Source organism: Phytophthora infestans, genomic scaffold, assembly GCF_000142945.1.
Source record: "Phytophthora infestans T30-4 supercont1.26 genomic scaffold, whole genome shotgun sequence".
In the NCBI taxonomy this organism is placed as follows: domain Eukaryota; phylum Oomycota; class Peronosporomycetes; order Peronosporales; family Peronosporaceae; genus Phytophthora; species Phytophthora infestans.
Genome location: NW_003303733.1, coordinates 1,466,089 through 1,492,498, shown reverse-complemented (window position 1 = coordinate 1,492,498; position 26,410 = coordinate 1,466,089). Strand labels below are relative to the sequence as shown.

The following is a 26,410-nucleotide window of genomic DNA, read 5'->3' as shown; positions in this document are numbered from 1 at the left end:
CAACAAGCGAGGGAATCACGCCGTGGCCAATCAGATCCCAAGACTATCGTTGGCTGTGACGGCCTTGATGCCGTTACGCCCATCAATCAGAGCTTAATTTACCTGCTTCCTTTCACTACAGTGTTTGCTTCGTAACGGGTTGCCTTTAGCCCGCTACACTCTTTGTTTGTTATGGAAGTCGCAAAGTGAACACACTCAGGTACGCCCATGATTAATCGAATTGCCACCACGCCTGCTGTTGACGTCCAAGGCCATGGTTGGATTTTCGTGGCTCCGGAGTCTAACGTCCACCTAGGCCCTATTACAGAATTTTTCGAGTGCAGTACAGTCAAGGTGAGCAATTTGTCACAGCGTCAAACAAAATTATTACTAAACATTTAACGTTTTGTTATAATCAAATGAAAAAATGATTTTACTTTATCATTAATAATACTATTTTTAATTTACATGGCTCTTCTTAAAAATTCGATGTATTCGTCTGCTTCGTCTAGACTTCAATCAGACCGGCATGAATCATCGAGGTCTTCATACCTTTGCACTTCACAGTGCTTGCGATGCTTCGATAGCCAACTCGATCCAGTTTCGCTGTTACGCCTTGCCTACGGGGCGTGCGTAGGGATATTCTTGGTGGGGCGTCGATGGACTCGGATAGTATGCATTCACGACCACCGGCTGCACGTACACGCGTTTCGCCGGATACATGTAGTATTTACGTCGGTATCGGTCTTCTTCAGCACAGGTGAGGCAGCCCGACGCGCAGGCTGCGCCTGCTAGACAGCTTCATAGTTCGTCGTCAGTGGAATCGGGAAGCACATTCGCCGCTGTGCTCGTGCTGCTGTTGTTTCGTTGTCCTTAAGTTGTTTGCATTAGACTGCAAATTCATAAGTGATCTAGCGGCTTGCAAAGATGGCAAAAGGTGTCGGGACTGGCAGTGCCAGTCCCGATAATAACAATGCAATAATATTATCTTAGCCCTTAGAAATAAGATATTGTTCTTCTGAAATCAACAGCATAAGTAAATAATTGCAGCCAAAATAAGCCTTCCATATAAAAAGGTTTTTAAGTAAAAAACACGGTAAAGTTAACGAAAACCAAAATGGGAAAGACCATGTGAAAATAAGTTATGGAAAGTGATATCTGGCATCTTAAAAAAAAAAATTGTATAGTATTGTTTCGAAAATCCAATACAATGATAAATTCGGAACACCTGACTGGCACCTTACATTTCTCTTTTATCTGTGACGTGTGCTGACTTGAGATTTGTAGACAGCTTCAGGCGAAGCTCAAACGTTCCTGTTTGAAGGAAATGAACTGAGAGCGAATTTGTTCTCGATTTAGGTGGCGCCGTCTAACTTACTTTTTGTAAGCAAAAAAAAACGTAGTGACACTCCGGCATGGCGATGTACATGTATTACTGGCCCAGTAATACTGGGGCCGATTGGTACATACAATGTACATTACCGTAAAAGTGTAGTAGTACATTCATTGTACATTACATGAAGTCTAAGTCCGAGGGTGCTCTCATGTTGCTGGTCGTGACAGATGCCTAATGCAGCCACTGAATCATTATAATGTCCGGATTCCTGTCCGACTACTGTGGCGGTTAGTATTAAATACAAGTACCGGTACAAGTAGTCAGCAGTCGCACAGCTACGTTTGGTCATTGACTGCACGGATTATTAATAATCCCCTACGAGTTTCTCTTCGCGGTTTATATATCCTGACAGTCAAGTACGTGTTTCCAATAGAAATTCTACAAGCAAATGCGGAGGATGCGGGCATAATTGCGACCGCGCTGAGCCCGTCAACAATTTCTGCCAGCGCGACACCGTGCGCATGTCTGATCTCTTCAACCCGATCGACTTAAAAAGTTATCTACAGAGGATCTTCTGCGGTGGCCAAAACTCGGACACGTAGGGTGCAATGCCGTCAGGCCCAGGGGTTTTCCAATCTCCGCGCGACGGCACACACCCGGCGCAAGCATAGCGTTAGCATCGGGAAGGTCGCGTATCTAGATTGCGTGGTGGCGTGTCCCGACGACGCCGACGCGAGGTGCAATTCGTCACCTTGTACCAATCGGCAGCGTTGTTTTTGTCACGCGTTAGTGCAATCGACGCGCTGTCGATGAGCTCGATGCCCGCAAACGCAACGCGAAGGAATCGATTGCAGCCATCTGCTTGGCGTGTTGCTACAGTACAAGCCTCGGATTGCTCCTGCATTACTTCATTCAATGCGCGTTGGTGTCATCCAATGCTGCCTGAGCGGGCCCAGCCCTACAACGAGCGACGATGCTGCTGGCCGGGATGTGGAGAGTCCCCACTGGGGACGCCTCGCTTGCCGGAACCGCGGCAAATAGAGCGTTAGTAAGGCAGTTGCCGTGCCCCAACGATTCCTCAGCGCTACAGCCCGCAGCAGATGCACGTAGCCATCGCATTGCGAGGATCGCTTCAATGAAAGCAAGCTTGCGCCAACGGATCCAGCTGCTTTCAAAGACGCCGCGGCGGTGCCAGACGCCTTAGATCTCTTGGTCTCCGCTGCCCTTTGAGTCAAAGTTTGACACGGGGTGCCACATCGTTTTCGAGTGCGAGTGCCATCTCTAGCGCGATTGGCAAATGCCAAGTCAGTCGAGATTGCTTACCGGTACATGTACATGTGTGTCAGCAGTGTTGACAGCTTCAACGGGAACGCAAAAGTCACGAAACTTTTTTGCGAGTTTTGGACGGCAATGGAAAGTCGGTGGCGATCGAGTGCGAGCCGCGCAAGACGCAAACACACCGCAACGAAGTGAACCGGATGCAGGCTGCAACACTTCGACAAAGGGCTCATTCTTGACGTGATGCCGTGCGCACGGTGGCGAAAAAGGCAACTTGCGGCGTGAAAAAGGCAACTTTTGACGCGATATAAGCAAGCCCTACCCACGGTGAATCGATTTTAGCCAATGAGAGGTCGGAAATTCCTCGAAAGGTTATAGAGCGCCTCAAGCCCGCAAGTGAGCTGGGCAGACAATCATTGCCGGTAACGCCTACCAGTGCAGTGCTGCACATGTAAGAGAAATAGTGCTAAACATTATGCTGCTGGTGCTAGCACATGGGCCAAAGTCCCTGCTGTCTTGGTCTGGCAAACAAATTTAAGAAAAAAGGCTCTGTGAAAAACCGTTTCGACGCCAGGCCCTAGCCCTGACCGTAATTCGGCGCCAGCTGGTCGTGCGGACTGTAGTTTTTCTTGTGACCGGATGGGGGAACGCCATAGTGAAATCAAGTGCCAGGTTCCCCAAATCGAGAAAGCACGACCCCGCCTCCACTTCCTCCCTCGCCTCAAACCGCACTCGCTGCGCGCGAAGACTCCTTGCCGCTGTGAAAAGCCTCGCAGGGTCCGTGGGACTGCGCTTTGTGGCTTTGCCGTTTTGATCGGACGACGCCCTACACAACGGAAAGGGGGCGAGAAGCAGCAGACGGAGAGAAGGGCCGCTCGAGGCTTCCATCGAGTAGGACGTGATCGCTGCCACTTAGAGATTAACCATGCCGCAGGTAAGTCGGGCACTACCCGGTGGTTTCCCATCTTTTTATTCAATTCGTGTTGGTGGGAGGGGAACTTTTCTCACTGACAGGGGGTGGCAAAAAACGTTATCTCGCAGAGTCTGGTGTTCGCGGAGCAAGTGCCCACGTACGTGTTCCAAAACGTGAACTTCCAAGCCACCGTCAAGCTGGTGGACAGTCACAAGACCAAAGTCACTGGGTACGTCGGCAACTCCGAGATTCTTAACCGACCGCTTTTTTTTGCATTTCCCGTTCTTGCCAGTGTCTAAACGGCAACGATTTCTTTTTGACAATGCTGCAGTGTCCGCAAACCTCTGCAAGTGTCTTTGCGCTTCCATGACACTTACGATCTTGTGGAGGACCAAGATGCCGTGCTGCGAGTGACAGCAGAGGCCCACATCGACCCTAACACGGGACTGGCACTGCTCTCGATGAGTCTTCACACTCTCACGGCGACTTGCGATGGACGCAACTTCTGTCTAGAAGTGCGCAGCGGCGATGCAGACATCGAGTCGGTCTTCTCATCGCCTGTAAATGTCGTCAAGGAGAAACTACAAGTGGTGACGCAACCACCCGACGTCTGGTTCAAAGACGAGGGAGGTCGGGAGAAGTGCATGACAGTAGCTCTGAACCTGGTACCAGCTCCTGGAGCTTATCTGGAAGACCGAGTGGTGCCACTGGACGTGAAGCTACTGTACGAGTCGGGCAACACGGTGCTAAACCAGAGCATCCTGAGACTGTTCCCGGACATGAGACCCAATATGACCCACGGCCGCGCTACCGTTTCCTTCCGAATTGACGACGTGTCAAAGAACCACCAGGGACAATCGTTCATGTTGGAGATTGGACCAGAGCAGCAGGACGGCAGCTCCATGTTCCAGGACATCGCGCCCACACGTACGTCGGTCATTGCCATTCGATCCAAGCGTAACAAGCGGAAACTCAATGCGCAAGCGGCGGCGGCAGCGGCTGTTGCAGCCTCAGGAGCTTACGGTATGCGTGCTTCCCCTCGAAGTGTTGCAGGCACCCCTCGCACGCCTTACATGAACATGGGCGGAACGCAGAGCTCGCCTCAATCAGTGGGCCCCAACGGGATGATGATCGAACCGCATCCGCAACGCGCTCGCAAGTACTTGGCAACTAGCAACGCCATGGGATACAACGGCATGATGCAACAGCCGCAACAGCCGATGGGTTCCATGTCCTGGAGCAGCCACTTAATGCAGCCTACTGCCAGTTCTGCATCCCCCCCCATGCAGGCCCAAACGCCTCAGAGCCAACAAGCCCCAGCCCAGACTCCAGGTTCTGGAGCGGCAAACAGTCCTGGAGCGGTGGAGTGGGCTCTTGGGGGCTTTGAGATCCACCCAGACGGCTCCATGAACACAGCTCGACCGATCTATCGCTGTCCTCAGTGTCGGCGTCTGAACGATGTGGACATGCTGGCAGCTGGCCCCGCTGTCTCTCACAGTCCGCAGTGCGTCTTCTCGCCCAGCGGTGGCAATGGCAACATGATGTACCGTTCTCAAATGGAAGGAACGCCCATGAATCAACAGCAAATGCAGCAACAGCGTGGGTATGCACCATACCAGCAGATGGCCCAGCAGAGTATGGGTATGAGTGCACCTCCGACCTCCACTACGACCAACAGCTACGGCAGCAGCGCGATGGTCGATTCTTCGTCACTGAACGTGCAGCAGAACACGGTAAACATCACGTCAAAGCCCGAAGACGTATCACCAAAGACACTCGCCACTTATGCAGCTTCGTCCACACAGCGACCGTCCATGACGATTTTTCCTTACATGAACAAGGTAACAACCGAAGCAGGATTGCCAGCAAGCAACGGACAGGAGCAGCCATCCAGTGGCAACTTGTTCGAGAGCAATGCTTTTCACAACCAGATGGAGATGATTGGCAACGGAACAGAGAAATTGTTCATGAACAAGAACACCGCGGTGGAAGACGATCCCGCGCTGGACCCGCAACAGCAACAACCTCAGAATTATCAGCAGGATGCAGGCGCAAACTTTGGCGGTGTCATCGGGACGTCTCTCTTCAATGAGATGACTAGCATGGGCATCAACCTGGACCAGAGCGAACCTCAGCTGCTAGGCGAGTTTGGAGGGATCCAAGGTAACAACACCCAGACTCCCAATGATGAAGATCAAGTGTTCTACATCCTGGCGCAGATGTACACGGATGCGCAGGAGCGGAAACTCGGTCTGCCTGCCTTTGATCAGTTCCAACGCATGGTACGTCGAGTGTGGCGATGCTGCAAGTAGAAAATGTTTTTTGATGCTAATGATATTGCTGTTGCTATTGTTTGATTTCAGCTTGGATTCTACAGCGAAGCTCAAGATGACGTTCAGACTCAGGTGGTTTTCCATCCACTGCGAGATGTCTGTTTGTCGAACGAGGAGCGAGAGAAGATCACGACTCAGTTTGTGGATGAGCTCGGACGAGACTCACAGGCGGTGCATTCCCTCCCCAAGTATCAGCACAACCTCATCATGTTGCGCGAGGACGCTCTGATGTTCTACTGGAGCCAGTCGCTCGTATGAGTTAGATGGCGCTGGGATAAAGGGAGAATAGAGCCTCGGCATACCAGATCGCAGGCAACCGTTGTGTTGTAAGGCCAGATACAAAGTCCTGTAGCAGTCGGTAGTAAACGCGCTGGTCGTGTATTAGTGCGTGAGATGCATGTAAGTTACGTGGGTAATCGTTAATTCAGTCAGAAGTCGTGCAAGTTCAAGTTCTATCCATAGTATCCACATCAAGCATTGACAATTAAATCTATTGGTGTTGCCACTTACGCAGTTTCAGTTCCTCGCACTTCCAACCGATAAATCACAACGCGACCGTAGAAGTCGGTGCTGCGTTGGAAATTGAGTGCAATCGCCTCCACCTGTTGCAGTTTGCAAGGAAACTCTTGCAAGTCGTTCGAGTCTTCCGGGTCCACATCCGCATCCACTTCTTCCCATTGCACACTGCCTCCCGCCTTTTTCACGTGCACCTGAACGTCCTGACCCACGAAACCTCCTTGGAACATGATGCGCAACGTGGAAATGTCCACGACGCGGTTGAAAAGTAACTGTACTTGTTGCGGACTGCCCTGCGCTGAGTTCCAGCAAGTTGACAGGTCCGTCGAAAGCAAATTGTGGGCACCATATAGTTTCTTGTTGCGGTCTAATGTAGACGACGCGCGGCACGTGGTGCGGGCGTCGTCACTCAAGGAGTCCATTGCAAAACCGTTTGCTTTTTTTTGCTTCTTTTGCTTGTCAAAAGTGCAAAACCTATCGAATGTCACTTGAAACCCTGTGTAATAGACTATTTTGCGTGGTCAACACCATTCATTCGGTCCAGACGTTCTCGAATCCTGCCGCGTCAGTAACGAAGCTTCTGCAAAAGAGATCACTTCACGTTAGACAAGATCATGTCGGAGACTAAAGCTCTGTGGGCGCCAGTGAAGTGGGCGCAGCGCAAGGATGCGCTATACGTGACCGTGGACCTTCCGGATGTCAAGGACGAGAAGGTCACGCTTAGCAGCAAGAACCTCACCTTCAAGTGCGTCGAGATCTCTCATTTTTGCTGTGTGGCAAATAATTGCTTCCGTTGTGTTCTAACCCGTTGTGACACTATTTTCCACTTGTTATATTTTATTCATCAGGGGCGAAAGTAACGGGCAGTTGTACGAGGTGACGCTGGACTTCTTCAAGGAGGTGGACGTGGAGTCCAAGGACAGTATCTGGGCCAAGACGGACCGTAACTTACACTTCCACATTGTCAAGAAGAACCAGGACGAGGAGTTCTGGCCGCGTCTGCTAGCTGATAAGCACCTGGAGAAGACTAACGTCAAGGTGGACTGGAGCAAGTTCGTGGACGAGGATGAGGACGAAGAGCAGGGCGGCTTCGACATGAGCGCACTGAATGGCGGCGGTGGCTTTGACATCAACCAGATGATGGCGGCGCAGAACGCGGCTGGTATGATGGACGACGGCAGCGACAGCGATGACGAAGACATGCCCGACCTCGACCCCAACGACAAGTAGAGAGGAAGGAGATACTTCGAAGTAGTTCAAGGGGAGGATTTGAAATTTCCCCCTTCTTGCGTAAGTGGTAAAGATGCCGTCCTCTTGCTACTAACTCGCTTGTGTTGTATTTTTTCGCCTTGTGTGGGGTAACATTGTCAATTCTTACTGTAAAATAGTACTACGTAGTAGTATATATCGTTAGCAGAACAAAATTCTTTCTGCTAGCACACTAAATGTTAAAAGGATTGGAGGGAAACAGCAATAAGCACTCGTAAAGTGACGGGATAGTTGCCTCGCTTACGCAGCCAAGCAGAACACGCCTTTGTCAGCTGGGTGTTTCCGAAAGCGGACGTTGGAGAAAAGGATCTTGCGCACTGAGGATTTCCAAACGGGGGACTTGCGTTGATCACTGCAAATTACCACAGTTGCAAAGCCAGGGGTTAGACCCACGTGTTCGTCATCGACGCGATGCATTAGACATACTTGTACCTTTCCAGCTTCCAGTTGAGTTGGCTCTGGTACTCGGTCTCCACGAAGTCACAGATCTCCTTGAAAGAACCCTAGAGCGAGAGCAGCAAATGGTCGAGCGTCAGTCAGCGCGACCATTGAAATGGCTACATGATCGTTTCCATGTCAAGTTTGCCACGTACTTTTCCATTAGGCAAAACAGTCAGCGCATGCGAAATCATATCACCGTACGTGACGCTGGCGACGGGTTTTCGATATTCTGAACCAGAAACAGCCAAAAAATGAGCAACTACGGTTAACTAGAGTTTATCATTGTAGCACTTACGATTCTCTGGGATATCTGCGGAGTCATTCTCCTGACAAGCTGGACAGTACCATGTCTCGGGTGGGTTTTCGAGCGGATCAAGGTCCACACAGCCCATGTGGTACCAGTTCGACCGATCAAGGCACCGTTTGTTGTCGCATGCAATCATGTTACCGAAGCTGGCGCCCTTGCAAATGCAGTACAGTCGTCCTTTTCGTTTCTTTTTCTTCTGCACAACTCCCGCGTCCCCACTATCTGCCCTTCCACGACCATTTCCACCACGAGATTTCTTGTCGTCGTCTGCTGACCGCCGCATTTTGACTTCAAGCGGACGCATCTCATCACGAAGCCCCTGCTCGTCGAAGTCGTACAGATGATCCACATCATCTTCGGCCAACACGGCTTCATCATCTTCAGTGCTGTGGTATTTCCCCTGTCGCCTCTGATTTTCTTTATCATCGTCGTCGTCATAGTTCTGCTTTTTGCGCTTCAATCGGTGAAAAGGTCGTGCTCGTAGCAACTCTGCTGCCTCCACAGTGTCGTTTGACCCCGTAAGCTGCAAATTGACACAGAATAACAATTGCATGAGCTTCAATTGTCTGCATTTGCAGAACGATTTTGCCACGTACATAAGAGACGAATGATGTAATGCTGGAGCTTTCGTCCGCCTGCTTGCATTCCTCGTTGAAGTGTCTGCAAATTAATGTACAAGAGGGCAAAAAGACGCACGCTTACAATTGGAACAACGGCAACTTGGGGCTACTGCGCACTTCAAAGGCAACGCACCTAGCAACAGCAACTGCTAGCTGCTCCTTCGAGCTACCTGGCGTCTCCGGGATGCCATGAAATACCATGTATCGCCGCAATGCGTTGGGCTTTCAGCAATCCGACGCGTAGCACGCAGTTATACCATTGCAAAAGTTGCAACAACATCGTTAGAGTCTACTTCGTGCCATTGTAGCACTGTTTTCCGTCGCAAAGAGAGTTGAGGGCTGCGCAACTTCAATTTGCTTCTGCGTACCCGCAATTGAGTGAAGTCCACCGCTATATTCACAGGATAATGACTGCGCTCACCAGGCAATACGCACGGAGACGGAAGTCTCGAATTACTGCTGCTTGTATGCGCGGCATGCGTTGGCAGCGGATCCGCCATGATGTTTCTCGTCTTCGAGGCGAAGTTGATTCTTTTTTGTTTCCAACCTGAGTTTCAGCCAATCCCAGACCTTTTTCGCATTTCGCATGCAGTCCCTCCTCAGTTTCTTGCACATCAAACGCTGCGAGTCAACAGCAACACCGTCAGCAAGTTTAACTAACTAGCTACATGTATTAATAGCCTTACCTCGGTTGCGTCCCGCGTGTAGGAACAAGCAGTTGGCGATACTAAAGATGATCACGTTAGCCAGTTCCGCTGCAGATTGACAAGACCGCCCAACTGCGGCGTCCAATGAGTGCACTACGTTGCAGCAAAAAAAACGGTGGTGGCAACAATTGTGAAGCGACTTGCAGTTCATACCTAACGAGTCTCCAATTCAAACATACCCTAGTTGCATTCCTCCTCCAATTACCTTAAGATGCGAGACGTGTGCGTACGTGTCGTAAGTGTAGCTCCTTAAAACTCGAAGCTTTCCATAGGGCCGGCAGGCGGCGCTGCCGGCTTCTTGACAGGCGCCCGTCGCACTACTTCAATCTCGCGTGGCGCCACTTCCACCTCACGAGGAGCCTCACGAACATTCACTACCCGCGTCTGTTGCTCCTGCTTGAGAGCAGCTTCACGTCGTCGTTGGTGTTCTTGCTGCTGCTTCTGGATCATCTCTCGCTTCACGTCACCAACAAGGGACGAGCGCGGCGCAGTAGCTGGAGCCTGACCCGCTGACAAACGCTCCCCATTCGACGCGCCACTGTCCACCGGAGCCATTGGCGAACTTTCCGGCTCGTGGTCGCTGTCGTCCGAGTCGTCGTCCACGCTAAAGTGCGAGTTCATCTGTTGCGTCATACGAAATGCGAGGTCTTCCTGCTCCTGCTCCTGCTCCTGCTGCATCTGCAGTTTGACCGCCTTCTCACGCTCTGCACGCTGACGTGCATGTTCCTCACGCTTCTGACGGCGCTGTAGTTCAAGCAAATCCTCGCCTTGCTGGGGTTTGAGCTTCTCTTGCATTGCCAATTCATCTGCCAATTGTTTGTTGCGAATTATTTCTTGCTCCTCTTCGTGTTGAATACGCGCAGCTTCCTCCGCCTCACGCGCACGCTGCAACTCCATTGCCTGCCGCATCTCGATCTCCTGTTGCATCTGCGACTCGCGCTCCTTTTGTGCCTGTTTCTCGTGCTCTTCCTGAAGTTGCAACTTTTCCACAGCCGCCAGGGCAGCAGCCTGAGCCGCCTCGTCTTGCTCTAGTTGCTGCTGAGCTGCCAATTGTCTGCGCATCTCGGCGTCCTGTTCGGCCTCACGTTGCTCTTCCAGCTGCTGCATTTTCATACTTTCCGCTTGTGCAGCGAGCAGTTCCTTTTCTTCCACCGTCGCTCGCATTTCCGCGCCCGTGCTGTGGCGCTGGTTGACTCCGCGTCGGGGCACCGAGAAGTTCTGAAAGTCCCGGATGTTCGGGTTGCTATTGACATTGCTTCCAGCCACGCTGCTGTTGGAGGAAGGCGCTGGCATAGACGCACGCTGCATAGGCGGCTGGCCCGAGTTGATGCGGAAGGCCATGACAAGCTTGTCCACCCAGTCATTCATCTCCATCTCCGTCCCTGCGGCCACAAGCAGGCGGCGTTCGGGTGCGTTGATGGCAATACGCCAAATCGTAGAGGCCGAGCTGCCGGTTTTCATGCTGTCGGCAGGCATAACCTCTAGCACACCCTCGTCACAGCCCTGCAGACTCAGCTCGCCCTTGAGCTCACCGTCCTCGAACGTGAAATACTGCAGACGCGATGGTGTCAGCACGAAGTAGCGCGGCTTCCAGTTCTTGCGACCAAACGGGCCCGTACCGGAGCCCTTCTTGAACAGCACGCCCGTGCGCAGGATCTGTCCGTCGCTCATGGCGTCGAGGTCTCTGTGAGCGATGGAGTCGATATCCGATTCTGAAGCAAAGAGAAGAAAGAGTGGGTAAAATTTCGCTAAGTGCGAGTTCGGTATACTGCTTCGTGACGAATGGAATTGGCGAATTTGCAAAAGCGACAAATTGTATTTGCCAGATGGATCAGTAGGTTTGCGAGTTTTTGCTTGCTTGGTGGCTGTGCGTACCCAATTGACACCACAAGAGTGGACAGCACTTGCCACTGCTCGTAGTAATGAACACGAAAGAGATATTATAAACATAGAGGCGGAATTTTTAGTTGTTGGATTTTGCCGCCTGGTCCAACAATGGACATGATGTACCTTTCTGGTTGCTTAAGTTTCAGAAGTTTACCCGACGCCATTATTGAATCTGTAGCATTTTGCGTCGTCTTGTGCGACGCTCGATGCCTCCGGTGTCTACAGTCTCTCGCTACGGCTATTCGAACGAAGAAAATCCAACGCCTTTGTCCCCACGCAGAAGAAGACCTGCACGCGGTTGCCTTTATTGCTAGCGATCTTACCCTCGCATTTGATTTGCTCGACAAACACTTGTTTTTGAATTTGTTAATTGGTTTTGCTCTACGTAGCTGCATAGATCTTGAATACCAGTAGTGCTTCGGGCTCTATCGCCACTCAGTCATTCGTTTCATGGCACCACACTTGTTGCAGACAGGTGCGTGTTTGGAGTTCATGTTACCGCAACCGGCCTTGCTACACTCCCACTTGTCCGACGTCGAGATCGCCGTCGCAGACACGGGGACTGGGAGACCTCGAGCATGCACCGTACCCACAGGCTGCTTAACCGCTTCCTGCCTCTGGAGCTGCTCGAAGAAACTCCTTGCGTCAACCGATGCCGTGTCCGTCGGCTGTACCGGTATGACCTTTTCATCATCTTTATTTTCCTCCGCCGTAGCAGTTTCTTCTAGTTCCTTCTCCTGGTTTTCCCTGTGTTTGTTCTTGTTGTGGCGCTTCTTTTTCTCTTTCTTCGCTCTTTTTAAGTGTTTCCTGTGCTTCTTGTGATGTCTCTCTTCGCTCCCAGAGCGAGATGACGCGAAGGTGGGGCTGCGACTCCGAGAGCGGCTTCTCCTGCGTCCGTCGACGGGGCTTCGGCTTCTCTTACTGCGTCTACTCAGGCGTCGGCCATGGCTGCGGCTGCGACTCGGCGATCGATGACGGCGCCTTGGTCGGTCGCGCGGCACGCTGCGGCTTCGACTTCGGCTCATCGACAAACTCAAATGTTTGTCGAAAATTGTACCGTTACTGTCCTTCCAAAACTGCCCCCAACCATGAAAATCCACAGGTTTTGCCCATCAACGTGTGCGTGAATAACCGGTCGCTGTCCACATGAACTTAGGGAATGACAACGCGATGCTCGTATGAACATTCAACGCTTCGGTTTGCATGTATAAAGTGTCGGTTGTCTATTGCTTCAATAGTAAGTTAAAGTCTATCACTTACAGCCACTTCCAGTCAGGGCTCTCACGCGTGAGGCCGTCTACATAGTCGTCAAACGACACGCCCGCAGCCTTACTCAGTTTGCTGAGCTTACGGATCTGCTGTTTGCTGAGCGGACGGAGCGTCTTGGGGTTCGTCAGCTTCGTGCGCTTCATGGACCCGTTGATGTTGCTTCCCACCTTCTTTTCCTCCTCGGGCTCTTCCTCGACCACCTTACGGCCACCACCAGCACGGTACTCCTTCTCCTGCGCTTCACCAATGATAGTCAAGCGACCAGACTCCACCAGCCACTTCTCCGTGCACAGCGAGTTGTAGAACTCTTCACTGTGGGAAATCATGATCACACCGCCAGCATATTGACGAATTCCGTCGGCCAGGGCACCCAGCGCAGCGCGATCCAAGTAATTCGTCGGCTCGTCGAGCACCAGCAAGTGCGGGCGGTTCCACATGGCAGCAGCGATAACGAGCTTCACCTTCTGACCTCCCGACAGTCCACGGATCTTGCCGTGGGTACCGAACTCGGCCGGCAGCGCGAAGTCGTCCAGGTGACGCTGGATCTCCTTGGTCGTAAGCGGACGCAGGTCCAGTCCACCGGCCAGCGAGGCTTGGCGGATGTCCTCGGCCTCAGCAAGAGCACCCAGACCCATTTCCTGCAGCTGTTCCAGAGTGTAGCGCTTGTTGTGACGCTCAGTCATGCCCACAAGCTTACACTCGTACTCGAGCGTGCCACGCTTGCCCTTGGTACGCGACACGATCTTCTCCACTTGGCCTTGTTTCTTCCCCACGAGGTTCTTTTCCTCCTCTGTCTGCTTCAGATTGACGTGGTCGCCAAGCTCGCGGTCGATGCCATTCTCGCCACCGAAACGCCACTGGAAGTACTCGACTGGACTGCTCTCGAGATGTTTCTCGACGTGATGGAACGAGTGCTGCGCCACGTACGCCACACGCACTGCGTGGTGCTTCCAGAAGGTGCCAGTGTCGGGCGACGTCTCCTGCACAATCATCTTGATCAACGTCGATTTACCAGCTCCATTGACACCGATCACGGCGACACGCGAGGCCAGACAGAGCTTCACAGACACATCGTTCAACTGGGGAATGGAGGCTCCAGGGTACGTGTACGTAGCGTTCTCCAGAGTCAAGATACGACGCGTCATCGAGTTGATTCCCTCCAGACGACCAGGCTCCGGCAGGTTAAAGATCATGTCCGACGACTTGAGTTCGTAGTAGTGCTTGGCTTCTGGGTGGATGTCCACGAACTTGGACAGCGTCATCGGGTACAGCACCAGCTTCTTCGACTCGTAGTGGAAGATGTCCGTGCACACGTTGTCCAGGAAGCCAGTGTCGTGGGAAACCAGCAACACCGTCATCGTCTCCAGAGAGTTGAGGTAGTCCACCAGCCACTGCACAGCGTGTACGTCCAGGTGATTCGTGGGCTCATCCAGCAGCAGAACATCGGCGTTGTACAGCATCGCGCGGGCCAGTGCGAGTTTCATGCGCCAACCACCGGAAAGCGCATCAATGTCGCCGTCCAGCATCTTCTGCGTGAATCCAATGTCCGTCAGAGTCTTCTCGACAGCCTCACGAGTCTGGTGGGCCAGCTCTGGGGCCTTGCACATAGATTCAAGCAGGCTTCCTTGGCTCTCCACAATGTCCTCGTGTTGCACGTACACCGAGCGCAGAGTCTCCGGCAGACCTTCAATGGCACCCGAAGCCAGGTTGCGCATCAGTGTCGTCTTACCCACGCCATTCTTACCGATGAGACCGTAGCGATGACCGCGAGTCAGACGCAGACGCGCGTTACGCAGCAGAATCTTACCACCGTAAGCCAGCGAGAAGTCCAGATCACACACGTCGTTCGGGTCCGTCGACTTCTCGCGCTCCTCGCCCAGACCGCCGCCAGCAGCACGCAGCGCGTCGCAAACATGCTCAGCATCCGAGTCGTGCATGTGTGGCTGCAAGTAGGGCATCACCACGGAGCGCCACTCCGACCCGCGATTTTGAGTGGCGAGTTCTGTGCACACGTCAGTGACGTATTGCAGCGAAAAGTCGTTAAGACCAGGGTGCGTCGAACGGTCGAGTGTCTCCGTGAACGCAGTGAGAATGTCAGCCTCCAGCTTCTTACGGATCTCAATGAGATCTTCCTCCATTGCCTCACCATCGCCGGCAGCGTGGACAAGATGAGAGCGAGCTTCCTTGGCGGCTTCCACGACCTCCTCGTCGATCAAACGGTCGATTGCTGTATCAAGCTGAGGCAGCAGCAAGGGCACGAACTGCATCACGTCTGACGGACGCACCACGAGACGACACATGCTGTCGATAATCTTCGAGGCTTTACGCTTGAGCGAGGAGCTGTTGATACTTGTGTCACGCAGAGCCTTGTGCAGCAGTGGGGCGATCAGAGAGAGCGTGGGGGCATCCACATTAGCAACGAAAGTGGTCGCGAGAAGACTGTCGATAGCCTTCATGGTCTCTTCCGGACGAGCAATGACGCCCACAAGGGTGGGGACAAGCGGCACGACATCGTCGTTGCTGATCTTGGAGCACACAGCGATCAGAGCGTCGATGGAGGCGGCCTGAACCTGTTTCTTCGTGTCCCACACGTACTCGGTAACGATGGGCATGATCTCCGGCAGCCAGCCAGAAACCTCCTCACTAGCAGTCTCACTCAGCTCCTTCAGCAGGTTCAGAGCTGCGACCTTGCTCTGCCAGTAACGCAGCTCTAAAGCCTTGTAAATCTGCTTGAGAACTGTGTGAATGGCCAGTGGATTCACCTTCTGCGCGAGTGTATTGGCCAGCGTAGCAGCGACGTTCTTAACGACGTGTTCAGAGTCAGCGTGGCGCTGCATGATAACAGTCAGTTGCTCCACCACCACAGGCTCCATTACGGTTGACAATTCCTCGCTCTTGCACAGAGCGACAAACGACAGCAGAGCACCCTCGCGTGCTGAAGTGGGTTTAGCCACAAGGAATTTCTTCAGCTCGTCCAGAACGTGGATGCCGGCGGGACTGGCAACTCCCACGACCTCCAGGGCCACCACAATGTCAACGGCAGCGGCGTGGCGCTCGCCCTTGGAGGAGAACGCGGCGACCAGACGCGACAGGATGTCGTTAAGCTGCGTCTTTACAGCCTCGACGTCCTCGAGCGCCTTGAGAGCCTCACGCTGCTCCTCGGACGCGAGCTGGCGGAACTCGTCGCTGTCGTCTGCCGAAGATGCTGAAGTCTCAGACGGAGGCGGCGACGGCTTCTTGTGTACGGGTGGCACGGCCACGTTGAGACCCGAGCCTCTGGGCGCTACGAACTGCAGGGACGACGGCGCCTGGTTCTGCTGTTCCAGCACGGACGGCTTGCTCTGCGACATCGCGGCCACCAGCATAGCGTCGGCCGCGGCCTTGCGTGCGCGTTGTCCCTTGCCCATGGTGATATCTGCAAAATTTATGGGTGTGAGGATTGCGAGAGTTCGGTGGTGGAGACGGCCAATGCTGGAATGAAGTCACAGCAGCCAGCCAAATCTAAAGTTTGCCGCCTGTTTTGTAACGGTCGCTGCCGACGTCACTGTTAAAGACAAAAAAGACAAAAGTTGGTATCCTTTTTACTACATGTCACACACGAAGAGATAAGAATACACTGCTATTAATAAGCTACTGTCGACAAAGACTTTTCCTGGAATTTTGTTGTGCACGTTTTGTCAATTGACAAAGTTTGATATCGTCCTCTGGTTTTTAACAAAGCGCCACCAACCAATCAGCGGCGATCGCGCCATCGAAGAGCTGACTTGATTTATCTAAGGAGGAACTTCTTTCTTTCCTTTTCAGTGAGCTGCATCGGCTATTCTTTAATAGCCTAATAGTGCGAACTAAAGGAGTCACTGCGACAAGCGGGGAGCCACGACCAACCACCGGAGCCTGCAAGGAAACGGCGTTGAAATCCTAGCTTTGGAAATTCCAGACATCTTGATCACAATAACTCTTTAAATAGGAAGTTGATCCTCTCTCTCTTTTCAGTGAGGTACATTAGTGTAACGGGGTGCGTAGCCCCAAGTGTACCCCTAGTGAGACACGTCATACTTCGGGATTTCTGGTACATGGTACCATGGTCGTCCGAGGGCCAACCATTGGCTGATGACACTAGCCGAGTGCCGCCGCTACGCGGCGGGTAAGAATGAATGTCGCTCCTTGAGTTTTGCCTCCGTTCCGCTCGCCACGGACTCGCTTCACTACTCGCACGGTAGGCTGGCAGATTGTGGCTCAGGCGGGCCCAAAGGCCCGCAGGGTTGCAGAAGGTGCCGATTTGGGCCGCCTCGCTGCGCTCGAAAGGTTTTAGGCCAATCGGGGCCACCTTCGCTGCGCTCGGCAGCCAGTAGAAATATTTAAATTATATTATCCAATGATTTGTCCGGAAAAGCGTGACCGGCACGACAATTTAGTGTGACGGACAGACAGGTTGCTGCAGTAGATGTTTAAAACTAGCCGTTCGCCGCCGCTACGCGGCGGAGTGGCATGGTTTGTTGGAGATGAGGTGGCCGCAAATATAGTGCTTCTTGGTGTCGCGTGCTTTGTGGGCGTCGTTCAACCTAGTACGTCGTTGTTTCGTGTAGTCAACCACTTAACTATCCGTAATCTCATGTGGCTTTGGACAATATCGTGGTTTGGTACGTTTCCGTTACTCCGTACTACAGGTTGAATGTCGTGTTCTTCAATGGGCTGTGCTCTTCCGTGTTCTACTTGGTTTCGTGGCTCTCTGTTCACCCGTGGTCCACGCTGTTTGTGGATATGCGCTCTCTTTTGAGCTTATGCACTTTAGTACAGCCTCTTTCGTGGCTCCTAGCTATTCTCTGTTCTCAAACGTTTACGCGGGCTGTACCGCTTTCGTGATACATAGGCATTCGTGGCCGTTGGCCTCCCATCACCGGTACTCTAACCAAAGGGTGCTATTCCGTGCTTTGGTGCCTCCATGCAGTCGTGTGGCTCCGTCGCCCGTGCATCGTGATCTCCTGATGAAGTGTCATCGACCGCGGTATCACGCTATCGTGCAATCACGGTGTCGTAATGCTGTCTATGGTATTGTGCTACGCAGTGTATCTACGTTGTCCGTGTTATCGTGTTCTACTATGGCATCGTGCTCCACAGTGTTCAGTCGTGGTCTCCCCAAGCGCCCACCTCCCCGTTTATTTCGTGGCTGGAGACGCCGTCCGTGCAATCTAGTTCTAATGTAGTACTGTCCTCCGTGGCTCGGTAAGCTCAGGTTAAACACTGGTATCGTTCTCCGCGGCGCTGTGATTTTCCGTGTATAGCTCCGCGACTGCGTTCTCCCATGGCTTAGTGGCACAGTCCATGCTATCGTGCTAACTTGTAGTGTCGCGGTTGGTCTTTCGTCAATGCAATCGCTAGTTACCGTAGTATCGTGCTGTGATACTCGGTGAGCTCCGGCTCTAACCTTATATCGTGTCCCAATACCCGGTGATATCCCGCTTATGGTCTCCCGCGGGCTCATGTTTGGTCTGCTGACTGTGCTCCGTGTTCAACCGTGGTGCTATGGGAGAATTTCTGTCCGTGCACTATTACCGTTACGTGTTCTACCGTGGCTTCGAGCGTGCGTGCTCTTTCGTAACCCGTGCTTTTCAGCATGCTGGGGTGTCTATGGATTTAGTTCCCTTCTGTGGCCCGTACGCTCCCGTCATATTCTTGTCGTTCTGTCATTTTCATGGCTGTGTGCTCTTCCGTCTTTCACGCTACTCAACAACTTCGAGGTTTGCATCGGCTAAGTCTTCAGCCATCGTCCGTTGCCTTCCGTGCTTCGTGTTGCTCTTCTAACCCATCGTCTACATAGTGTGGGTTGATGTTCCTTCGTGCTTCGTGCTCTTGCTTAGTCACGTGCCTCCGCGTTAACTTAAACAAATAGCTGTTCCCATTTTGTTTGATGTACGCTACATATATTGTTGGAAAGTTCGCACAATATCTGAAGGTCGCACACTACGCGCGCGAAGATGACACTTTTTCCCGGAGGCAGTGTGGGGTGCAGGGCACGATAATTTTCTTTAAGTATTCACATTTTTTTAAATAGTAATAGAATTGTGATTTATTATCGAACGCTGATATAATAACTATGTGTACTACTACTACAAATAGCTGCAAGGAAAAATATGAAATGTCTTGATAATAGTACTACTCAAAACATATTGTAAGTTTGATTTTTAGAAAAGTACTATGAAGCCTAAATTATCATTCTATATCCAATAGCTACTAAAGTTTCTATTGAGGCATAAATATAAGTCAGCAGGACCTACAAAAATTTTCAACCGCTCCTACGACGATATTGTATGTGTGTGCACGTCGGCGCCTCCTATTAATGCTAATTAACGCGTGCACAGGCAGCGCCCTTTGCGTGGCCTTGCGAGCCGCAGCTGAAAATGAGAGCAAAATGAAATTTGAGCGGTGCATTTAAGTACGATGTGTAGACCATATACAGTGTGTACACCACATAATGCGATTTTAGCCAATTGGAGCCGCCTTCGCTGCGCTCGGCAGCCAGTAGAACGCCCGCATTTGCGTTACATTTTAGAACCCTACCCTCGGACGGACAGACGGACACCATACTCCACTAGGGGGGTAAGATTGTTTTTCGACAAGTGAGTTTGTAAATTTAACTCAAGCTTAGCCTACCTTTAGATATATTGTGACGGGGTCACACAGCCTTGCGCTAGAGGAAGTTATCTTCCGAGAGTATACAAACTCTCAGTGAGCGGCAGTTCACAGGTCCCCTTTTTAATTAAAGAGAGCGAAGTGACCTAAATAAGGTAGATTGTTGTGACGGGGTCACACAGCACCTTGCGCTAGAGGAAGTTATCTTTCGAGAGTATACAAACTCTCAGTGAACGGCAGTTCACAGGTCCCCTCTTTAATTAAAGAGAGCGAAGTGACCTAAATAAGGTAGATTGTAAACTGAGTATATTTATAGGTAGGTTAAGTTTGAGGTTAATACAAACTATCAGTTACCTATAGAAATGCAATGTCATTTAACCAATGGTTGGTTTTGAATGACCTTGGTACCTTGTACCAAATATCCCGGAGTATGACATGTCATACTCCTGAAGTATGAAGTGTCACACTTCATGTAACCAGGGTACACTTAGTGCTACGTACCCCGTTACATCCTCCCCCACTTAGGTTCGGTTTACCGACCAATCAGAATGAAGAGATGTTCGTCACAAACTCTCATTCTCAAAGTCGAAAACCATCGACTCGGCCGCGCGAGCGCGGCGGAGGCTCACTTTACAGTTAGAGCCTCGAGCAGCAACCTGTGCGCTCTTCGTCAAGGTCTCCACTTCGACCGTTAACATGCCTCGTGGCACTGCTAAGAGCGGTGCTAAGACACGCTCCAAGGCTGCAGCCGGTAAGGCGCAGGCCAAGAGCACTAAGCCTCACGGCAAAGGCTCTGCACTTAAGGAGGCTACTCAGGTGGCCTCCGAGGCGATCGGATCCTCGGGTGACGCGGCTGCGGACAAGCGCGCAAGCAGGCGCCGCAGTCCGTCGCCCTCGTCTTCAGACAAACGTCCGAACCCTCGGTTCGTAGAACGTGAGTTCAACTCGGGCAGTGAGGACGATGCCGAGTCCGAGAGCACTCATGATGCTCCTGCGGGCTCTGTGGGAGGGCACAGCCCAGTGCCCAGTGAGCACAAAGAAGACAGCGTGCAGTCGTCCGCTAGTGATCACGGTGATCACAGTCCCAGGACCTCTGTGCGCTCTGAGAGTCCGGCCGTTAAGGCTAAGGGCACTCCCAAAGCCGGTGGCGATGAGGAAGATAATCCTCGCAAACGTCTCTCGCTTGCCGAGGGTCTTGCGCGCGCTAAGGCCTCTAAAGCCGAAGGCGCCAAGCCCTCAAAGAAGCGTACCGCCTCTAAGTCTCCACTCCGCGAGGAGAAGGAGACTCGACGCTCCTATCAGAGTCTCTTCGGCTCCTCGGATGAAGAGGAGGAGAAGGAGGAAGAAGAGGAAGAGGAGGGTGCCATTGTTGAGCCCCGGGAGGTCTCGAATGACCTCGACCAGCAGCAGGAGAAGTTCCAAGCTGCCCAGCGTGTGCGTGGGGGTTCGGTGGCGGCACCCGTCAGCCAGGGAGCTGCCATCAACTCAAGAGGGTATTGGCCTCCCGAGGAGAGCTCTGGGGCTGACCTCTTCTTAGAGCTTCTCGTCGCTCCTCGTGGCCTTGTGGGCGGCCACACTTCTAGGGGCATCTATGAACGAGCCCTTGTTCAGAAGGAACAGTTGTTCGTCGACAACGTGGAGGCTGCTCGGTGTGTGCTTCTCGCGCCACACCGCATTCCCCTTAAGGACTTCACGACTTGTCGTAAGAAGCCCGAGACCCGGGGTGGTCTCTATCCTGTTTGGGGATACCCCTGGGTTATGCCCGAGAACTGTCCCACATGGAGTTCTTGTGAGGACATGTTCTGGGCGTGGGTGGAGACTCTCAAGTACTCGCCCACGGAGTTATGGGAACTCCATGAAGATCAGCAGCTGTCCCACATCCTGGACCAGCGTGATCTTCGTGTGAGGTTTGCCCACTTGATCAGCAAGCGTATGCTGCCAAGGGACATCCTGAAGCGCGCGGCTTCTAGCGCTCACGATGAGCGCGGGTACGGTATGTATTCATCATCCGTACCCCGTTCGGGCAAGAAGCCCCGGACTACTTATGAAGCTGCCGCCGCTTCTGTTCCCATATTGCGACAGCGTTCGGGCAGTCAATCAGGAGCCGTTCAATCGGCTCCCACGAGTTCTCGGAGTGGGCATAACCCCTCCACTTCACGAGGAGCTGTCGCTTCCCGCGACACCGTTGCTCCTGAAGGATCCGCTCCACGTGGAAGTGGACTTCTCCATTCCGGTCAAGCAGGGGCGGAGGTGCCCTCGTACGAGTACGAGTACTCGGCGCCTCCCGAGAGCCACTCTCGTTCGAGTGCTCCGACTGCGGGTCCGACACGGGACCCTGAGGTTGACCGCCTCCGTCAACGTCTCCTCGTGCTTGAGATTGCACTTGGCCTTGGGACTGGCGGTAATGCTGCCGCCCAGGCCGGGAATCAGGGCGAGCTCGCTCGTCTTGCGGGTCGCCTGGACCTGGTGGAGCGAGAGGTCGCGAGCCTGCACCTGCGGGTGGACCGCCGGGCCTCTTCGTCCGATCTGGACGAGGCCTTTCGCATGATCCGACGGATCGAGGCTTTGTTGCCACGTCCGGAGCCGCCTGCGGCACACTCCCAGACGTACGCGTATGGTGCGTACCCGGCGTACTCAGCGTACTCGGCGTATGGCGCCGGGGTCCGTTCGTATGGAGCCCCTCCGGCGTACGGTCTTGACCGCAGCCTTGCCGTCCCGACCGAGGCTTGGGTGCCTGCTCCGACGCCCTCGTCGACGACTGTGACCGGCCCTCGCTTCGAGGAGCTGGGTCAAGGGGGGTCTGCGAGTCAGCAACCCCCTGCGGGTCAAAGTACCGCTTAAGACGTCCGACATAGAACGTCGGGTGCGTCGTCATTGACTTTGGAAGGTCGATGGTGTACGACGCACCATGTCTGGCCAGGACTGCAAAAGGTCCGATGAAGCGGTGCTTCAGCTTGTTGCTGCCGACAGAGCTAACAGTGTCTAGAGGTAGGTTCCTCGTGTCTAGTAACACTAAGTCACCAATCTCAAATATACTTAAGTTTCCTCTTCCTTGTTTGTCCGAGTACTCCTTTTGTTTATCTTGGGCCGCTGCCATGGCATCGCGGACCCTGCTGACAATGTTCAGCTTGGTATCCATAAAGGATTCCACCTGTTTCCGCAGCGAAACTGGCCTCACATCCGAGACCTGGGAGGAAAGGGCTTTCCGAGCCTCTCCCCCACTTAGAATAGAGGAGTCAGTGTTTCCTCGAAGAGTGAGAGGCACTCTGGGGTGGCGGAAGCCGTTCAAGTAGAACGGCGTGAACCCCGTGGACGCGTGCACCGCGTTGTTGAGCGCAAACTCAACAACTGGAAGCTGCGTCGACCACGTACGTGGCGCTGCCGCGCACACACTGCGCAGAGTGTCCTTGAGCACTCGATTGACGCGCTCTGTTTGGCCGTCTGTCTGCGGATGATCCGCAGTGGACATCTGCAGACGAGTTCCCAGTAAAGGGAACAGCGTTTTCCAAAACGCAGCAGTGAACCGCGGGTCTCGGTCCGAGACAATCGTCTCCGGGAGACCGTGATAGCGGAACACGCCATCGACGAACAACCTTGCGGTTTGTTCGCCCGTCACAGTGACGGGAACTGGAGCAAGATGTACCATCTTGCTCAGCCGACACACGAACACCAAAATTCCGGTGTTGCCGTGTCCGTCGGCGGGAAGCCCAAAGATGAAGTCAAGACTCATCGACTTCCAACAATCAGCCGGTACGGGCAGGCTCTGTAGTGGAGCCGAAGAGTGCCCTGCGGGTTTAACCCGCTGACATGTTTCACATGTCTTGACGTACCGGGCGACCCACTTGTACATGTGGGTCCACCAGAAGGACTGAGAGACCGACAGAAAGGTCTTCTCGCGGCCCAAGTGGCCGCTGGAGGGCGCGTCATGCGCCTCCGCGAGGATGTCGAACTTCAGATCCTCGTCGTTGGGTACGACCACCCGTGGAGGATCAGTGGGCTCCACCCGATAATAGAGGAGGCCCTCCTTCAACTCATATCGGTGGAGCCGTGAGCGCTGTCGCGACGAGAGCCAGTCGGACTTCGCGCTCGTTCCGGCCTTAAGGAACTTGACGATAGGCGCGACAGCCTCATCGTCCCGATACGCCATGCGTATCCGATCATATAGATCCGTTGTCACCCGCGTGATGTGGGCCAACTCATAGTCGGGACGCCTAGAGAGGGCGTCCGCAAGCACGTTGAGCTTGCCCGGCTTGTACTCGACGCGGAAGTTATATTCCGCGAAGAAGGACAGCCACCTCGCCATCCGTTGGGAGAGGTGAGGCGAGTTAGTCGCCGTCCTCAAGGACGCGTGGTCTGTGTAGATCACAAAGGGCGTAGAGCCCAGAAGGTGAACACGGAACTTCACAAGGGCATATTTCATTGCTTGTCATGGACAGGGTAGTTCCGCTCGGCGGCTTTGAGCTGCCTGGACTGGAATGAGATGACTCGTTCCTGTCCAGCCGTGTCGTCCTGCAGCAATGCACACCCGATGGAGGCATCGCAGACGACGCTAAACGGCTTCGTCTCGTCTGGCAGAGCCAGGACAGGGGCCTCTTGGAGACTGGCCTTGATGCTGTCAAAAGCATCCTGGTGCTCTTGCTCCCAGCGCCAGTCGACGTCCTTCTGAAGGAGGCTCGACAAGGGCTTAGCGAAGCCCGCGTACCCAGCGCTGTACTTGTGAAGGTAGTTGGCCAAACCCAACCACTTTCGAAGATCCTTCTGGGATCGGGGCGTCGGCCATGCTGCTATGGCCTTGACCTTGTCTGGGTCAGCCCGAACGCCCACGTTGCTTACGAAGCAACCGAGAACTTTGATCTCTGGTGACGCGAAAACGCACTTGTCGATGTTGGCGTAGAGCTTGTTCGCTCGCATCACGTCCAACACTCGACGGAGGTGTCCTAGATGCACCTCCATGGCCGTCTTGCCTCCCTCGGCACGGCTATGGACGAAAATGTCGTCGAAGTACGTCTGTACGAAGGTACGCAAAGGGCGGAACAATTGCGTCACCAGGCGATTGAACGTCGCCGGGGCGTTAGACAAGCCCTGCGGCATGACGAGCCACTCCCAAAGCATGCCGCTTGGAGTGCTTACCGCGGTGAGCGGGATGTCACTCTCTCGCATCAGGATTTGGTAGTATCCGTCTACCAAATCCAGCGCACTGTACAGTACGCTCCCGGCCATGTTGTTCAACAACACATCCTTTCGTGGGATCGGTGTTTGGGCCGGCACCGTTGCGTTGTTCAGCTTGTTATAAGCGTGAACCAGACGCCACTTTCCGTTCGGCTTACGAACGCAGAAAGTCGGCGTCGAGTGCGGGGATTTCGACTCCCGCACCATGCCTGCCTTCGCTTTCGCGGCGAAGAAGGCATCAATGACCTCGCACTGTTCGCGCGGGAGAGGCCATTGCCTCGTGACACAATACTTTGTGCCGGGCACGAGATCAATCTCGTGCTGTACGCCTCGATCCGGTGGGAGTTGGGTCGGTGGGTGTTTATTCACCACGTCCGCATACTCCGTCACCAAAGGATACACCGGATCCTTGGGGTTCTTGAGAATCTCAGAACCCAAGCGCGCCTGACGCTGCTTGTTCATGTCTTCCAGGACGTTCTCGTCCAAGACAGAAGAGGAGTTCAGCTCCTCCTGAGTGGTCTCAGGTCTCATGAGTACCATCTCAGCGATCTCTCCAGCCTTGAGGTTGGCCAGGAAAGACTCAGCCGTCATTTCCTCGAGGTTCAGTATCTCTGCAACCTCTGGCAACGGTTCCAAGTGGACACCAGATGCCTTGACGGGTAAACCCGTCTCGCTATCGAAGATGTGATAACACTCTTCCACCGGCCTTGTCGGAGGAGCCCGGGCACTGGACTCCGAGTCGCTTGAAGCGACGTCGATCGGAACGAAGTTCGGATCCGACTTGAGGCGGCGGCGGCGTCTTTGCCGACGGCTTCTGTGACGGGGAGCTTTGCTGCCCACGTCTAGGGATGTCGTCGCTACGACATCCGAGGCACTCGTGGCCTCGTGTGGTACTGTTGTACCCACACAGGAAGCGTGTTCAACGCCTTCCTCTTCAGTTAAGGTCTGGGCGACCGCGTGTGGCACTGTGTTACCCACACAGGAAGCGTGTTCAACGCCTTCCTCTTCAGTTAAGGTCTGGGCGACCGCGTGTGGCACTGTGTTACTCACACAGGAAGCGTATCCGACGTCTTCCTCTTCAGTTATGGTCTGGGCGACCGTGAGTGGAACTCTGTTACCCACTCTGAACACGCTGTTCTCAGTGTTCATGACAGCTGCAGCTGTCTGCGGAACTAAGTTACCCGCCTGTGGACCTAAGTTACCCACTTGGCCGGCGCCTCTTCTGGGCGCGGCCACCATCAAAACATCCTCGGAGTCGTCATATACGTCGACGACTCTCAAGCATCTGCCGGATGCTTTGGTACCCTGGCAGCCCTCGCGGGCGCCCCGGGTCCCGACAGAGGTGGGAACATGACTCACCAATGCTCTGTCGGACTGCGCAGGGCGGCTGGCACCGATTGCCTTGCCTCGCCAGTCGATCCAGGGCTCGTGCTTCTCAAGCCAGGGCATGCCCAGGATCATATCATATGGATCCATATCGAGAGCAGTGAACTGTTCGAGGCTGTCAAAGTCTTCAAACTTGACAGCCAGATCCACTTGGACGTTGGGGACAGTGACGACCTTCCCGTCGGCCAGTCGCACTGACACCGTCCCGTTGCCCTTGCTTTCTCGCAAAGCTTCGGACAACTTGTTGCTGTTACGAGCAACCGTCTGGCGGCGTGCGAAATTCTTCGACGCCCCAGAGTCAATCAAGATTCTAAAGGGGTGATCGTACCCCCGTACACATTCGTGTACTACGAGCAACCCGCCGCTGCTC

The 26,410-nt window shown here is 53.5% G+C and overlaps 7 protein-coding genes across 7 annotated transcripts; 2 read left to right on the top strand and 5 right to left on the bottom strand.

Moving 5' to 3' along the window:
- Positions 1 to 3,518: 3,518 nt before the first annotated feature.
- Positions 3,519 to 6,097, top strand: PITG_12530 (uncharacterized protein; the record flags this gene model as incomplete). The annotated part of the gene is made up of 4 exons (XM_002900363.1): positions 3,519 to 3,527; positions 3,635 to 3,735; positions 3,838 to 5,788; positions 5,870 to 6,097. The coding sequence occupies 4 exons, from the start codon at positions 3,519 to 3,521 to the stop codon at positions 6,095 to 6,097; spliced, it is 2,289 nt and encodes a 762-aa protein (XP_002900409.1).
- Positions 6,098 to 6,345: 248 nt separating this feature from the next.
- PITG_12529 (uncharacterized protein) lies at positions 6,346 to 6,777 on the bottom strand (the record flags this gene model as incomplete). The annotated part of the gene is made up of 1 exon (XM_002900362.1): positions 6,346 to 6,777. One exon carries the CDS (start codon positions 6,775 to 6,777, stop codon positions 6,346 to 6,348), a length of 432 nt encoding a protein of 143 aa, XP_002900408.1.
- Positions 6,778 to 6,921: 144 nt separating this feature from the next.
- Positions 6,922 to 7,679, top strand: PITG_12528 (uncharacterized protein; the record flags this gene model as incomplete). The annotated part of the gene is made up of 2 exons (XM_002900361.1): positions 6,922 to 7,100; positions 7,204 to 7,679. 2 exons carry the CDS (start codon positions 6,970 to 6,972, stop codon positions 7,583 to 7,585), a joined length of 513 nt encoding a protein of 170 aa, XP_002900407.1.
- A 185-nt stretch (positions 7,680 to 7,864) lies between these two features.
- PITG_12527 (uncharacterized protein) lies at positions 7,865 to 9,517 on the bottom strand (the record flags this gene model as incomplete). The annotated part of the gene is made up of 6 exons (XM_002900360.1): positions 7,865 to 7,976; positions 8,051 to 8,127; positions 8,218 to 8,294; positions 8,361 to 8,895; positions 8,969 to 9,032; positions 9,126 to 9,517. 6 exons carry the CDS (start codon positions 9,191 to 9,193, stop codon positions 7,865 to 7,867), a joined length of 933 nt encoding a protein of 310 aa, XP_002900406.1.
- Positions 9,518 to 9,841: 324 nt separating this feature from the next.
- On the bottom strand, positions 9,842 to 11,419 carry PITG_12526 (uncharacterized protein; the record flags this gene model as incomplete). Its single annotated transcript, XM_002900359.1, has 1 exon — positions 9,842 to 11,419. One exon carries the CDS (start codon positions 11,368 to 11,370, stop codon positions 9,949 to 9,951), a length of 1,422 nt encoding a protein of 473 aa, XP_002900405.1.
- Positions 11,420 to 12,011: 592 nt separating this feature from the next.
- On the bottom strand, positions 12,012 to 12,611 carry PITG_12525 (uncharacterized protein; the record flags this gene model as incomplete). Its single annotated transcript, XM_002900358.1, has 2 exons — positions 12,012 to 12,415; positions 12,458 to 12,611. 2 exons carry the CDS (start codon positions 12,609 to 12,611, stop codon positions 12,012 to 12,014), a joined length of 558 nt encoding a protein of 185 aa, XP_002900404.1.
- A 224-nt stretch (positions 12,612 to 12,835) lies between these two features.
- On the bottom strand, positions 12,836 to 16,313 carry PITG_12524 (elongation factor 3, putative; the record flags this gene model as incomplete). Its single annotated transcript, XM_002900357.1, has 1 exon — positions 12,836 to 16,313. One exon carries the CDS (start codon positions 16,260 to 16,262, stop codon positions 12,843 to 12,845), a length of 3,420 nt encoding a protein of 1,139 aa, XP_002900403.1.
- Positions 16,314 to 26,410: the final 10,097 nt, after the last annotated feature.